Below are 13,729 nucleotides of genomic sequence, written 5' to 3' on the forward strand. Positions count from 1 at the left end.
GGATGCTCTTAAAAACAAATGTTTGTGGAACACCTCCCATTTTTTTTTGCTGGGTGGCTGAGTGTGCTAAGGTTCAACACCTGGTCGGAGCGAAAAATGTTATAAATTTAAAAAATTAGGAAACAAAAGTGTAATAAAAATATTGATAAAAATAAAAAGTGAAATTTGTGAAAAAATTGGTTTTCTAAATATTTAAATTTCTTCATTCAAATCAACTTCCAAGGAACAACTTCTAAAGCAATGCAAAGAATCCAAAAACGGAATACTTCGGTCCTGTTACAAGCACATGTAAAATTCATGGGATATGATCCAAGTTTGCACTACTTTCGGATCACAAAACTACTTTTTGGAAGCTGTTTTTTTGCTGGGAACTTTTGGCGCAAGAAATTTGAGAGTCGTTCCACAAATATTTCTTTTAAAGTCTACCCCGGTAATTCCAAAAAACTTTAAACCAAAGATACCAAATCTTCAAGATAAATTTTAGTCTATATTTGAAGCGGTTTTATCTTAAATCTAAAGATTCAATATTTCAGTTAATTTAAGGACGATTTCTTTAAATCAAAAATATGTTTCTGTTGAAGTTTTTATATTCATACTTTGTACAATTTAAATTTTTTCTACTTGTCATCTATCTATCGTAGTAGTCTATGAATTTGACTTTTATATTATGTCATTTAGAAAATAAAATTCTGTATTCTTTTTTCTGTTTCTAATCGTTCAACAATAAATATTGCTTCAAATAGTTTTTTTGTAAATTCGTTGAGCTTTTTAATTTTTTAACAGGTTATGGGCCCAGAACCATAACCATTGCTAAAGAAGTATAGAAATCGTTATAATTAGTTCAAGATGGCTAGTTTGAATGGCAGAATACCATTATTTAATGGCACCAATTATGGAACTTGGAAAACTCAAATGGAAGCTGTTTTACAAAAAGCAAGATTGTTGAAATTTGTGAATAGTGAAGAAAAACGACCAATAGTTCCAGATTTGCCAGAAGGAGCAACTGCAGAACAACAAGATGATCGTGATAGACGATTGGAGCAACAAAGAATTTTTGATGAACTGGCATTGGATGCTCGATCAGAGATTATCATATCCTTGGAGTCAAACATAGTAAGAATGGTCAAGAATTTCAAAACAGCCAGAGAAATTTGGAAATATTTTCAAGAAACATATGACCGTAAGTCAACCAGACGCAAAGCTGAATATTTCCGTAAGTTACTCAGTCTGAAAATGTCGTCTTTTCAAAATGTGTCCGAATATCTGATTGAATTTGATATTTGTGTATCTTCTTTATCGGAAATGGATGTTAATCTCGATGAAAGTCTATTGGTAGTTATTTTGCTTGATGGTTTATCAGACACATTTAAAGAAATCCGAGCTGCATTTGATACTGCCAATGAGTTTCCATCGCTGAATTTGTTACGGTCAAGATTGTTGGAAGCTGGTGTTGAAAAAGATAACGATGAAGCCGAAAATGCGTTAAAAGCAAAAAGATGGAACAGAAAACATGAAAAATATCAGTCGAATTATTCAGGTATGTCAGATAAGAACTTTCAGTATAATTGTCATAGATGTGGCAAGAAGGGACACAAAGCTAAGGACTGTAGAGTCAAACTTGAACGAAACCAAACAGCAAAAATTCATGGTGAAAAGGCCCAGGGTTGTAAAGATCATAAGGTAAATACTACAAAGGACAAGTCGTATTCTGAATGGTGCTTTGATAGCGGAGCTACCTCCCATATGTGTGTTGATGAAAAGCTCTTTACTGACATGAACAAAGATTATGATGCCAAAGTGACCCTTGCTGATGATACTGTCGTGAAAGCCGAAGGTATTGGAACAGTTGTTCTCAATTTACTAGTTGGCGGAAAGAAAAAGAATATTCGATTGAACAATACATTATTTGTCCCACTTCTTGGAGGAAATCTGATTTCTATGTCTAAAATTACGGATTTGGGCTACGAAGTCATAATGAAAGGAAATTCTGCGAAAATTTTGAAAGGAAAAGCCACTTTTATGGAAACTGTAAAAGAAAACGGTTTATATTTGCTGAAATCTTATGTCAGTGCAGATTGTAAGAGAGTTTCATCTACCACAACGAAATTTGGTTTATGGCATACTCGGTTTGGCCACTTGAATTTTGGTGACCTAAAACAATTGCAATCGAAGAAGATGGTTTATGGTTTGCCAGATATCAAGAATCACGACGATAACTGCAGTGTGTGTATAAGGTCCAAACAGACACGTGAACCATTTCCAAAGAAAAATGAAAAGTCTGCTAAAGAACTTTTGGCTTTGATACACACAGATCTTTGTGGACCCATGCAAGTCGAATCTCTAGGAGGAAGATTATATTTTGCTACTTTCATCGATGATTTTTCAAGAAAAGTTTTCGTTTATTGCTTGGAAAATAAAAGTGAATATTTGAAGACGTTTCAAAATTTTAAGAAAACCGTGGAACTCCAAACTGGGAAGAAGATTAAATGTTTAAGGAGTGACAATGCACCTGAACTTATTAGTAAAGAATTTTCATCTTTTCTCCACAAATGTGGAATCAAACGGCAATTGACTGTTGAATACACCCCTCAGCAAAACGGCGTTGCTGAGAGGATGAACAGAACTCTTGTCGAAATGGTAAGATGTTTTATGATGGAAGCAAACTTACCAGAATCTTTATGGGGAGAACTTGTACACACTGCGGCATATATAAGAAACCGGTGTCCAACTAAACTGAACCTTGATAAAACAGCCGAAGAACTGTGGACTGGAAAAATGCCTACTGTCAGTCATTTTCGTAAAATTGGATGTATAGCATATGGTTTGAACAAGAAAAAGCCGAAATCGAAATTTATGCCACGAAGCGATGAATATATTATGGTCGGTTATGACGAAGAATCTAAAGCGTATCGTCTGTGGAAACCAGGAACCAATCTCATACAGAAAAATCGAAATGTAAAATTCTTGGAGAATGCATTTTATCAATCTGATGGAAATAATCAAGAATGGCGGAGATTTTATGAATTTCAAGAAAATAAAGAAGAAGAAAATCATAACTCACAACTGGAAAATGAGCAAATACAAGAAGACAATCAAATAACAGATCAAGGTGATGAAGAGCCAGATATATTTGTTGACAGCATTGATGACCCAGAATTACTTGTAGAAGAAGGAGGCGGAGCATCTGAAGTTGAAGTGAATATTCCCATGGTAAGTTCTATAAAACAAAGTTTAAGATCATGGGCGAAAGGTAAGAATTCTGCTTGCGCGGCCGTGAATATCGGACATTGTGATCCTAAAACGTATAAAGAGGCAATGGAGTCAAATAGCTCTAATGACTGGTATAATGCCATGTTGCAAGAATTTGAATCTCTTATAGAAAATGATGTTTGGGACCTAGTTGATTTGCCCACTGGAAAAAGGCCAATTGATTGCAGATGGGTTTTTAAGACAAAATGTTTTCCAGATGGTCGTGTCGACAAAAGAAAAGCCAGGCTGGTGGCGAAAGGCTATGCCCAAAAATACGGCATTGACTATATGGATACCTTTGCACCAGTTGTTCGCCAAAGTACTATTCGATTAGTGTATGCTCTTAGTGCTGAGAAAAATTTGAAACTTCGACAGCTGGATATATCGTCGGCATTTCTTAATGGTAACTTGGAGGAAGAAATTTACATGAGTCAACCTGAAGGGTTTGTCCAAGATCGGAATAAGGTATGCAAACTCAAAAAAGGTATATATGGTTTAAAACAAGCAGCTCGACAATGGTTTAAGCGAATAGATAGCGTTTTTAAACAATTTGGATTGAAGCAATCGAATTACGACCAATGTGTTTATTATAAAAATGTTAATGGTTCCACAACTATTGTCACTTTATATGTTGATGATATCCTTATAGCCTCAAATAATAACAACGAAGTTGACCGTCTTATAGTTACTCTCAAAAATAATTTTAGAGTAAAAGACTTAGGACAACCAAAGCATTGTATTGGTTTGGAAGTCAATATTTCTGATAACTCAATATCGATATCACAACCTGGTTATATATCTAATTTAATTCAAAAGTACGGTCAAGAAAATTCAAAGCTTGTCAAAATTCCAATGCAACCACAAATTTGTCTTGAGAAAGAACCAAAAATTCCAGAAGAAGCTGAAAAAGTAAATACCACCAAATATCAAGAGCTCATCGGATCTCTATTGCATCTCTCGGTATTTAGTAGACCAGATATAGCATGTAGTGTCAATATGCTATCTCAATTCAATTCCGACCCCCGTAAGCAACATTGGAATGCAGCACTGAATGTATTAAAATATTTGAATTCAACGCAAACTTTTACTCTGACTTATAAAAAATCTGGTTTGCCCATCATCGGATACGTCGACGCTAGTTGGGCGAATGATTCTAATGATAGAAAGTCGCAAACTGGATTTTGTTTTACACTCGCAGGAGCCGTAATATCTTGGGAATCAAGAAAACAGCGTGTAGTTGCTACTTCGAGTGCCGAATCTGAATATATAGCACTGTCTGACGCAGCTAAAGAGGCCTACTACTTGCGATATTTAACATCCGAATTGGGATTTGTTGATACCAATCCGACAAAAATTTATAGCGATTCACAAAGTGCTCAAGCGATGGCCCAATATGGCGGACATCATTCTCGAACCAAACATATTGATTATAGGTATCATTTTATTCGTCAATCAATTGAAGATAAAGTTGTCGATATTCAATATATGGCTACGAGTGAAATGCCTGCTGACGTTTTAACAAAACCACTACCTCGAATAAAACATAAACAATTTATATCATCAATGGGTGTTCAAGAAATTATTTAATTTGAGGAGGCGTGTTGAAGTTTTTATATTCATACTTTGTACAATTTAAATTTTGTCTACTTGTCATCTATCTATCGTAGTAGTCTATGAATTTGACTTTTATATTATGTCATTTAGAAAATAAAATTCTGTATTCTTTTTTCTGTTTCTAATCGTTCAACAATAAATATTGCTTCAAATAGTTTTTTTGTAAATTCGTTGAGCTTTTTAATTTTTTAACAGTTTCTTTACTTTAAGGAAATTTTGCCTTAGGTCAAAAACATGTGACTTTAACGGAGGGACGCAAATTTTCAAAATTTGTGTCCTAAATTAAATGAAAAAAATTGTTAATACAAAGATTGTAAACTTTATTTTAATTAAAATTTCCTTATTTTAAAGAAATTTGTCCTTAATATTTTGTAAATTGCGCGTCCTAAAATTAAGGTTGCGTAATCTTTAATATCACGTAAATACTTTTTTCAGTGAAAGTAAATATTGCCGTTATATCGGCAGGATCTCGCATGGTACTTGTTTTATTGTTCACTTTTGCGGAAGCTTAAAAATATTATTGAGTTTGATCTATGTACTTACTTATTGCCCGCATTAACATCGGCCATCAGATAGATTGTCTGATTTTCGGACATACGTAAACGCTGCGCTGTCGTTACTGGTGTATTAAGCTTTTGGGCATTTGCTGATAATTGACCCAAACGATCTATAATTTCCGACATCTTTGAGGTAGCATCTCTGAAATAGACATCGGATTGTCTTAGTGCATTGGTGCATGATTAAATGAACGGACAGAAGCTTAAGCTAAATTCAGATACTTACAAACATTGGCGACGATCTCCGCGAAATGTATGAGGCAGCAAATTTGATGTCACCTTGACAATGGGTTGGGTAAATAGGGGGCTTATATCGAAACGAAATTCTACCATTGTTGCTTGTGGTTCTAGGTGGTACTGTTACTGCAGAGTAAATGGATGGAATATCTGTAATATAAGAAAATAAAATGCATTCCGTTTTAATGGGTTTGAAAAAATTGCTTATTTCTAATGTAGGATAATATAAAAATTATTGGTGCGTAACATTATAAAAAGTAAATTGCCCATAATGAATTGCATGAGATATGGAATGAGTTGTATTTGATTTAATGCCAAAATCGACATAAATTGGCATCTTATTATTATAATTGTCAATAAAATAAAATATGTTTAGCTATGACGACTATAGGTGTGAGTGTGTGTATTTTCTTTTATTAACGCTAACAAATGACATGGATTGATGGTTATAAAAATCCTCTATAGAAGTGAATCGCTCACGAACATAAAAATTTACTCACGCTTGCTTGCGAATATAAATATCTATCTCCTGCGAGTTCATATAAAAAAGAATTCTATGCTCGACCAGGGGCAAAGAAAGAAAATCATGGATGCTTATGAACGGAAAACTAATTCATTTACACTAAAAAAAAACAGTAAACCCACCACGAAGGTATTATAAACGCCGATGTCATACACTCAAAAAAAGTTTACTTGGATCCAAAGGTTTTGACCTTCCCTTAAGGGTTTTGGTATCGATACCGAGCCAAAGATGCGGCTTCTTTAAAATGAAGACATTTTTAGCGACCTATGTTGCTTTAAATCTAGGATCAATAAAATTAATTCATTTATCGAATTTTAATTCTTTTTTCGCGGTGTATTAATAACGCTATTCGCGTTATTAATATGCCAGTTTAAAAAATCCAATTTTTAACGGATACTTCAAAGTAAAAAATGTTTTCTAATTCCAAACAAACTTTAAACCAAAGATACCAAATCTTCAAGATAAATTTTAGCCTATATTAAATCTAAAGATTTAATATTTTTGTTAATTTAAGGACGATTTCTTTAAATCAAAAATATGTTTCTTTACTTTAAGGAAATTTAGCCTTAGGTCAAAGAAGACTTTAACGAAGGGACACAAATTTTCAAAATTTTTGTCCTAAATTTAATGAAAAAATTGTTGATGCAAAGATTATAGACTTTATTTTAATTGAAATTTCCTTATTGTAAAGAAATTTGACCTTAACATTTTGTAAATTGCGCGTCCTAAAATTAAGGTTGCGTAATCTTTAATATCACGTAAATACTTTTTTCAGTGTAAGTAAACATTTTTCAACAAATTCAAGAAAATTTATTAGGCATAATAAATTGGAAACCTAGAGGTATGTTGGGTCCATACATAGCTGAGCCACATAGAAAAAAGCATGTCCGGTTCCAAAAAAATTATCTTTACACTCAAAAAAAAAAGTTTACTTGGATCCAAAGATTTTGACTTCCCTTAAGGATTTTGGTATTGATTCCGAGCCAATAAAGACATTTTTAGCGACTTATTTTGCTTTAAATCTAGGATCAATACAATTAAAATTAAGATAGAGATTCCATTTATCGAATTTTCATTCACTTTTCGCGGTATATTCATAAAGCTATTCATGTACAAATAAATGACTTCTTAAAAATCCAAATTATGACGGATACATCAACGTACAAAATGTTTTCTTAATTCCAAAAAAACTTTAAGTCAAAGATGCTAAATCCTCAAAATAAGTCTTAGCCTATATTTGAAGCATTTTTATCTTAAATCTAAAGTTTCAATATTTCAGTTAATTTAAGGACAATTTCTTTAAATCAAAAATGTGTTTCTTTACTTTAAGAAAAATTAGTCTTAGTTCAAAGACGTGCGACTTTAACGGAGGGATGCAAATTTACAAAATTTGTGTCCTAAATTTAATGAAAAAAAATTAGAAGTAAAGATTATAAACTTTATTTTAATTAAAATATCATTATTTTAAAGAAATTTGTCTTTAATATTTTGTAAATTTCGCATACTAAAATTTAGGTTTCGAAATCGTTAATATCACGTAAATATATTTTTCAGTGTACATTAATGATTTTTGTATTGATTCCGAGCCAATTGAAGTAAGGATACATTTAAGACATAGTTCTCTTTTAAATTTGAGTTTTATCTACTTAATAATTCTAGGAAACCAATTTTAGACCATTAGTTTTTTTCAGCTTTTTTCTTCGTATGCTACCTTTATGCCTTTAAAACTGCGAAAACTTCAATTTCTAAATTCATGTAGAAATTATGGTATGTTTCAAGTAAAAAATTTCTTTAAAATAAAGTGTTGAGAGACATCTCCTTTTTTGAACGAATTTTTGCTTTGTTGCCAAGATGCAAATGACAATTTCATTAATTTTGAGGAATTTTTCCAAATTATTAAAGACAAGTTGATCTTAGTCAAACAACATTTTCTTTCATGTTAAGATACCCATTCACTTAATAATAAGGACAAAAAAAAGGACTTTATCGAAAAAAAAACTTTATGGTAAGTTTATCGACTTCTGGATAAGGTAATAAACTTTAGATAAGCGAAATGCGTCTTCTTTACTAAGCAAAAAACGCATTCGTATTTTAAGGACATGAAATCTCTGGCCTGACGACAATATTTTTTTAGTGGTATAACTCCCATATGGGATTCTAGACACCATAAGTTTTATCCGATTTGATTTGAAATTAGAAATCTAGAGGTACCTTAGTTGTAGACCTAAATAGGTGTGCGGTATATGACTTCTTTTCCTTCCTTTTGACTTTTTGGTTCTAGACACCGTCCCTCCTTTGGCGACTCGATGTAAGAGACAGATAAATCAAAATATGAATTTACAGATAGAAAGAGAATATGGAAGAAGAAGCATGTTGCATTTGCATGAAGAAATATAAAAGTTTAGATATATACTTCGTATTTAATGTGAGTTTAAATCGAATTAATTTTTTTATCAATTTTCTAATAATACAGCGTAAATCGTCCATATTATGAGAAAAAAGGGCTAATATGGTGTCGTATATACACGGGCGAAAAAAGACTGTTTTTCATATGTTTGGGTGTAAAAATTATATTTTTAGAACTCAAATTTTTTAACACAATATTTTTAAGTACAAGCATATAATGTTCATAAACTAGCATGACATGTTTGGGACATACATGTTAATATGTTAGAACATATTATGTTTAGGACATAACATGTTTGTAAATATAGTATGCTTGAATGCAAACATATATTAACTTAGAAATAGCCTATAAACATATATGTGTTTAGAAAGAGAGACCTAGAGAGTGTGCTGCAAGTAAAATAATGGAAGTAACCAATTGGCGCCTTAAAAATATATCCACACAAAGAAAATGTCATTAAAATTTTTTACTACCAGTGTATGCCCTAAGGTGAAACATAATCTGTTTGAACAATACAAATAATATTTTGTTTGGACCGGTCCTGAAAATATACATATATGCTTGAAGCAGAATGTGTTTGGGTGTATACCAGGTATACCGGCATTAGCGTAGCTAGACAATTTTCCTAGGGGGGGGCTATAGCCCCCCTAGCTAAAACTTTATAGACTGAACTTATAGGTTCAACTAATGTTTTATTTCATAAAATTGAGACTGATGATTGTCCCAGGACGTGTCCTTTGGGATGAGTCCAAGACGCGTCCTAAAATGTAAGTTTACTCCGTCAATGACAAACCCATGTTAAAGTGGACGGTCCCTTCCATACGTTTTGATCAGAACTGGGACTGGTCCATACACACCAGGGACTAGTCCTGTACCAGTTCTGTGGTTGATCCATTTCCTGTAGGGTAGTTCCACACTTTTCCCAGCAAAAAATTGGGAGTTGTTCTAAAGGCACAAATTTAAAAGCACTTCCAAAAATATCTTCAAAAAGAAGTTAACTATTTTAACTACACAGGAAGTTTTTTTACTACATTTTTTTATATTTTAATGCGTAATTTTTTGCTTTCTTTTTTCAAATAGTTAAAAAAAAGAGTAAGAATAAATAAAATGGTACAAATTATTCAAATTTTGCAACAAAAATGCTAAATCCATTATTGAAAAATCGATAATATATGGAAATATTCGAGGGAAGACGTTTCAAACATGCGTTAGAATGCATTAAAAATCATAAAAAAGTATAAAAATTATTTATTTGGGAAAATATCACAAAATTTTTAAATCACATTCAAAACACTGAATTCGGATCACACCTTAAGAAGTGATGCAAATTCATTGCAACGGTTGTTGAAACGGTGGACATTCGTTCTAGGACAAGTTCATATTACATTCATCGCTTCTCCGCCAATTTTGTACCACTTCCAGCCCCAAAAAGAACATTTTCACTTCTTTTTTGGCGACGCTTTTTTGCAGCATTATTAAGATATTCATTTATGAAAGAATAGTTTTAATATCAATTACTATTTTTTATTCAACTAAATCATAAGTTCAACCACAGCTTTATTTCATAAATATCAGACTTCTACCACAACCCAAGTAATTCGATTGTGCATGAAAGTCTTTAGTGGAACTTTGTGCGTCGTACTATATACTCCTACAACGCACAAATTTTTATTATAATTTTTATAAAAATGTAAAATCGTAAATAGATTTTCAAATTCTGGGGGGGGGCTAAAATTTTTCTGGGGGGGTCTAAGCCCCCCCCCCAGAGGCCTTCCTACGCTTATGTATACCGGTATGAAGTAAGCGTCAAGATACAAATGTCTCGATAGGGAACATTTGTTGTGAACAACCCCTTAACTTTGTTTGTTTGTTTGTTATGATATCTGTGAAAAATGTTTAGTATACATCAAGTCATTGAACACACATCATATTTTTTCATCGTGTTAAAAATGTCAAATTTTGTACCAGAAAGTGATGATTTGCGGAAAGCAATAATTTTTGATGTTCATTTGAAGAAAAGTGCTGCAGAGTCGCATCGAATGCTTGTCGAGGCATATGGTGATAATTGCACAACAAACAATTTCTGACCGTTTAAAAGCTATGGGAAGCTATGATATGTGAAACTGCAAGTTTAATTACAACAAGTAAAAGTGGAGGTTGCAGAGCAAACGTAAATTTTGTATATAAATAAATATTTGGGGTGTAATATTCAAATAAATTACCAACATGTTTTTTTTTTGTATAAATATAATATATATTTACGAAATTTTGCTGCAAACAAACAAATGTTTATAAACTGGAATTAACTGTTTGAGGCCTTAAAAACGATATGCTCACGGTTAAACATAACATGTTTGCACAATGCAAACAATTTTTTGTTTGAACACACTCCGAAAATATATGTGCTTGAAGCAGAATATGTTTGGGAGTATATGTTAGAGAGGCGATTTTTTTGAGGGTGTATAACTTTCTTCCAGAGAATCTCCGACGTTGTTAAACAGCTGACTAAAGTAGAATGAGATATTAACTATGGAACTACTGCAGCGAAAGTGACGAAGCAAATACCGGTCGTTCCATTTGGTGAATCGTTAATTGCAATTAAATCGTACGGGAAGAACACAAGCATATTATTCCAGCTTTAATTTATGATTTGGGTGCCATCAAGAACGTCGATTTCTGGTTTCTAGTTGGTGAAAAATTTCGATTCTGGTTTCTAGTTCGTTGGTGAAAATTTCGATTGGGAGGAAAGAATTTTTGTTTTTCGGTAAGGAATATCGAGGCCTCAATCACTTGAAACGCATTTTCCATATTTTTCGATTTCATATTTCCATAGTTTAGTACGTGTGAGATTCGACAGGATTGACGTAGATAACCCATTCACAAACAACCTGTATTTCTAATCTCCCATTTCACATTCGCTTATGATGGAATACGTAGAATAACTTGTTTACGTACGAAAGTCCGGATGCACAAATGTATGATCAATTAGAAGGCGCGGCATTTAAAATATGAACAATGATTATGGTGGGACGATGGTTGGGTGCAGAGAATTAGACTTTGTTTAATCAAAGAAAAATGCTAAATTATTATATTGAATAATAAGATGGGTATGAATTGGAATAAACAAATAATTTGTTGACTCATTAACCGGCGTGATAAGTGATGAAGGTCTATGGAAAAACCACAATAAGAAAATTTCCATTTCGAAAAAAGTGAAAAATCTAGATTGATTTTAAAGCGAAAAACAAAATTAACCAGTTCTAAAGATTTTGTCTTTTTTTTTTTTGCACTAACGATTTCGGAATTGATTCCGAGCCAATGAAGCAAGGAATTATACTTAAGATAAGATTTTTGGTTTGTCGTACTTGATACTGGGAAACAAATCCTCATTTATAATGCTTTACTTTTTTCATCGTGTAAAATCCAAGCCCTTATTATGTAAATGTTTTGACCGCATCTTAAATTTCCACAATCTAAACTCGAATTCAGATTATGAAATTTATTTTAAATTATAAATATTTGTCATTACACTTTTTTCAGTGTTATAACATTTATTTTTTTAATACAAATGTTTTTTTGGTTGTATTGTCAATACATTCATACATTCATACGAGTTGAGTGACGAGGGAGAACTTCTCTCATATCAATGAGTGCAAAGAGGTCTATCATAAAGCCATGACTGACAGAGCCATGACGGACGAAAAAGACTGTTTTTCATATGTTTGGGTGTAAAAATTATATGTTTGGAACTCAGATTTTTTAACACAATATTTTTAAGTGCAAGCATATAATGTTCATAAACTAGCATAGAATGTTTGGGACATATATGTTAATATGTTAGAACATATTATGTTTGAGACATAAAATTTTTGTAAATATAATGTTAATTTAGATGTTATGCTGCCAGTAAAGAAATGGAAGTAACCAATTGGCGCCTTAAAAATATATATACACAAAAAAAATTTCATTAAAATTTTTCTACCAGTGTATGCCTAAGGTGAAATATATGTTTAAACAATACAAACAATATTTTGTTTGAACCAATTCTGAAAATATATATGCTTGAAGCAGAATGTGTTTGGGGTATATCTTACAGAAGCGTTTTTTTTTTGTTTTGAGGATGTAGGTGCTTCTAGCTCAAGTTTACATGTTCATGAGTTTTCCCCAAGTCATTACTTTTAAGGTACATCCAAAAGTTCTCTTCTAGATATGGACTTTATTTTCATTTCATAAGAATTTCTTTTTATGTGATACACTTAAAAAACGTGAACCCTATATGGCACTAAAGCCAATTTTATTATATTTTAGTTCATCTAATTATTACGTTTTGAGAAAATTTTCTCGACTTCAATAATTTTTTGTGTACGTTAGTTAAATGAACTAAAAGAGGAGGAGAAATAATACACAAATGAAGCATACACTAATAGAAAAACTACGTTCCAAAATCGTGAACGGACGGCAACAAAATGAAACGGAAACCTTAACGTAATTTTTCGTTAAGGTATGTTCACGGTTTCGTCCACGGGCGTTCACGATTTTATAAACGGCTTTCGTTTTTCTTTCGCCATGAAAAGTCTTAAAATATTCGTTAGACGTTTCAATGGCAACTCCGTCGGTGGTGCAATGTGCTACGGCGACCGTTAACGCCTATGGAGCAGACAATCCTGGTTCGAGTCGCTGTAGCGGATTTTTTTTTATAAATTCGTAACCATTACGTGATCATGAACGCTGGTTATTGATTTGACAACACATGGTGTCATTTTATCATTGTCAGATTGACACCGTCTATTCTCCGTTTGATACCACATGTGTGTTGATTCACTTTCATGAACGGATCGTTTTGGAACGTGCACGCCGTTCATTTTTTTATGGGTATAAAGATTTACTAAATTCGTGTCTCCCACATTTCATAAAATTTGTACCAATAATGCACCCATAATGAACTTCGTATGGCACTAAAGACATTTTGCAAGTTTGAACTCCATTTTTTTCCATCAAACTTCGAAATTTTCTTTAACAAATGAAAAAAAATATTTATGTCTAATAAATTTTCTTTAATTTGTGAGACAATATTTATTGTTTGAAATACGCGAGACACCTGCTTTTGTAATAAAGTTTATTTAAAAATTTCTTAAATTTACT

The 13,729-nt window shown here is 32.4% G+C and overlaps 1 protein-coding gene across 34 annotated transcripts in view; it reads right to left on the reverse strand.

Moving 5' to 3' along the window:
- The window catches only part of Atat (alpha-tubulin acetylase), a 106,993-nt gene that overhangs the window by 35,698 nt on the left and 57,566 nt on the right, over positions 1-13,729 (reverse strand). For 29 of the 34 annotated variants that reach the window (XR_012722411.1, XM_075308653.1, XM_075308651.1 and 26 more), the window contains 2 exons: positions 5,647-5,807; positions 5,407-5,583 (listed from right to left, as the gene is read on the reverse strand). Coding sequence is in view for 33 of the 34 variants with exons in the window: in XM_075308653.1 (XP_075164768.1) it covers positions 5,407-5,583; positions 5,647-5,753 (284 nt within the window). In the remaining variant the exon portion in view is untranslated. Of the gene's footprint in view, positions 1-5,406; positions 5,584-5,646; positions 5,808-10,849; positions 11,096-11,152; positions 11,285-11,542; positions 11,566-13,729 lie in introns of those variants that run through there. The other 5 variants (XM_075308660.1, XM_075308661.1, XM_075308659.1 and 2 more) reach the window with 4 other exon arrangements.

This window comes from Haematobia irritans, chromosome 4 (assembly GCF_050003625.1).
Source record: "Haematobia irritans isolate KBUSLIRL chromosome 4, ASM5000362v1, whole genome shotgun sequence".
In the NCBI taxonomy this organism is placed as follows: Eukaryota; Metazoa; Arthropoda; class Insecta; order Diptera; family Muscidae; genus Haematobia; species Haematobia irritans.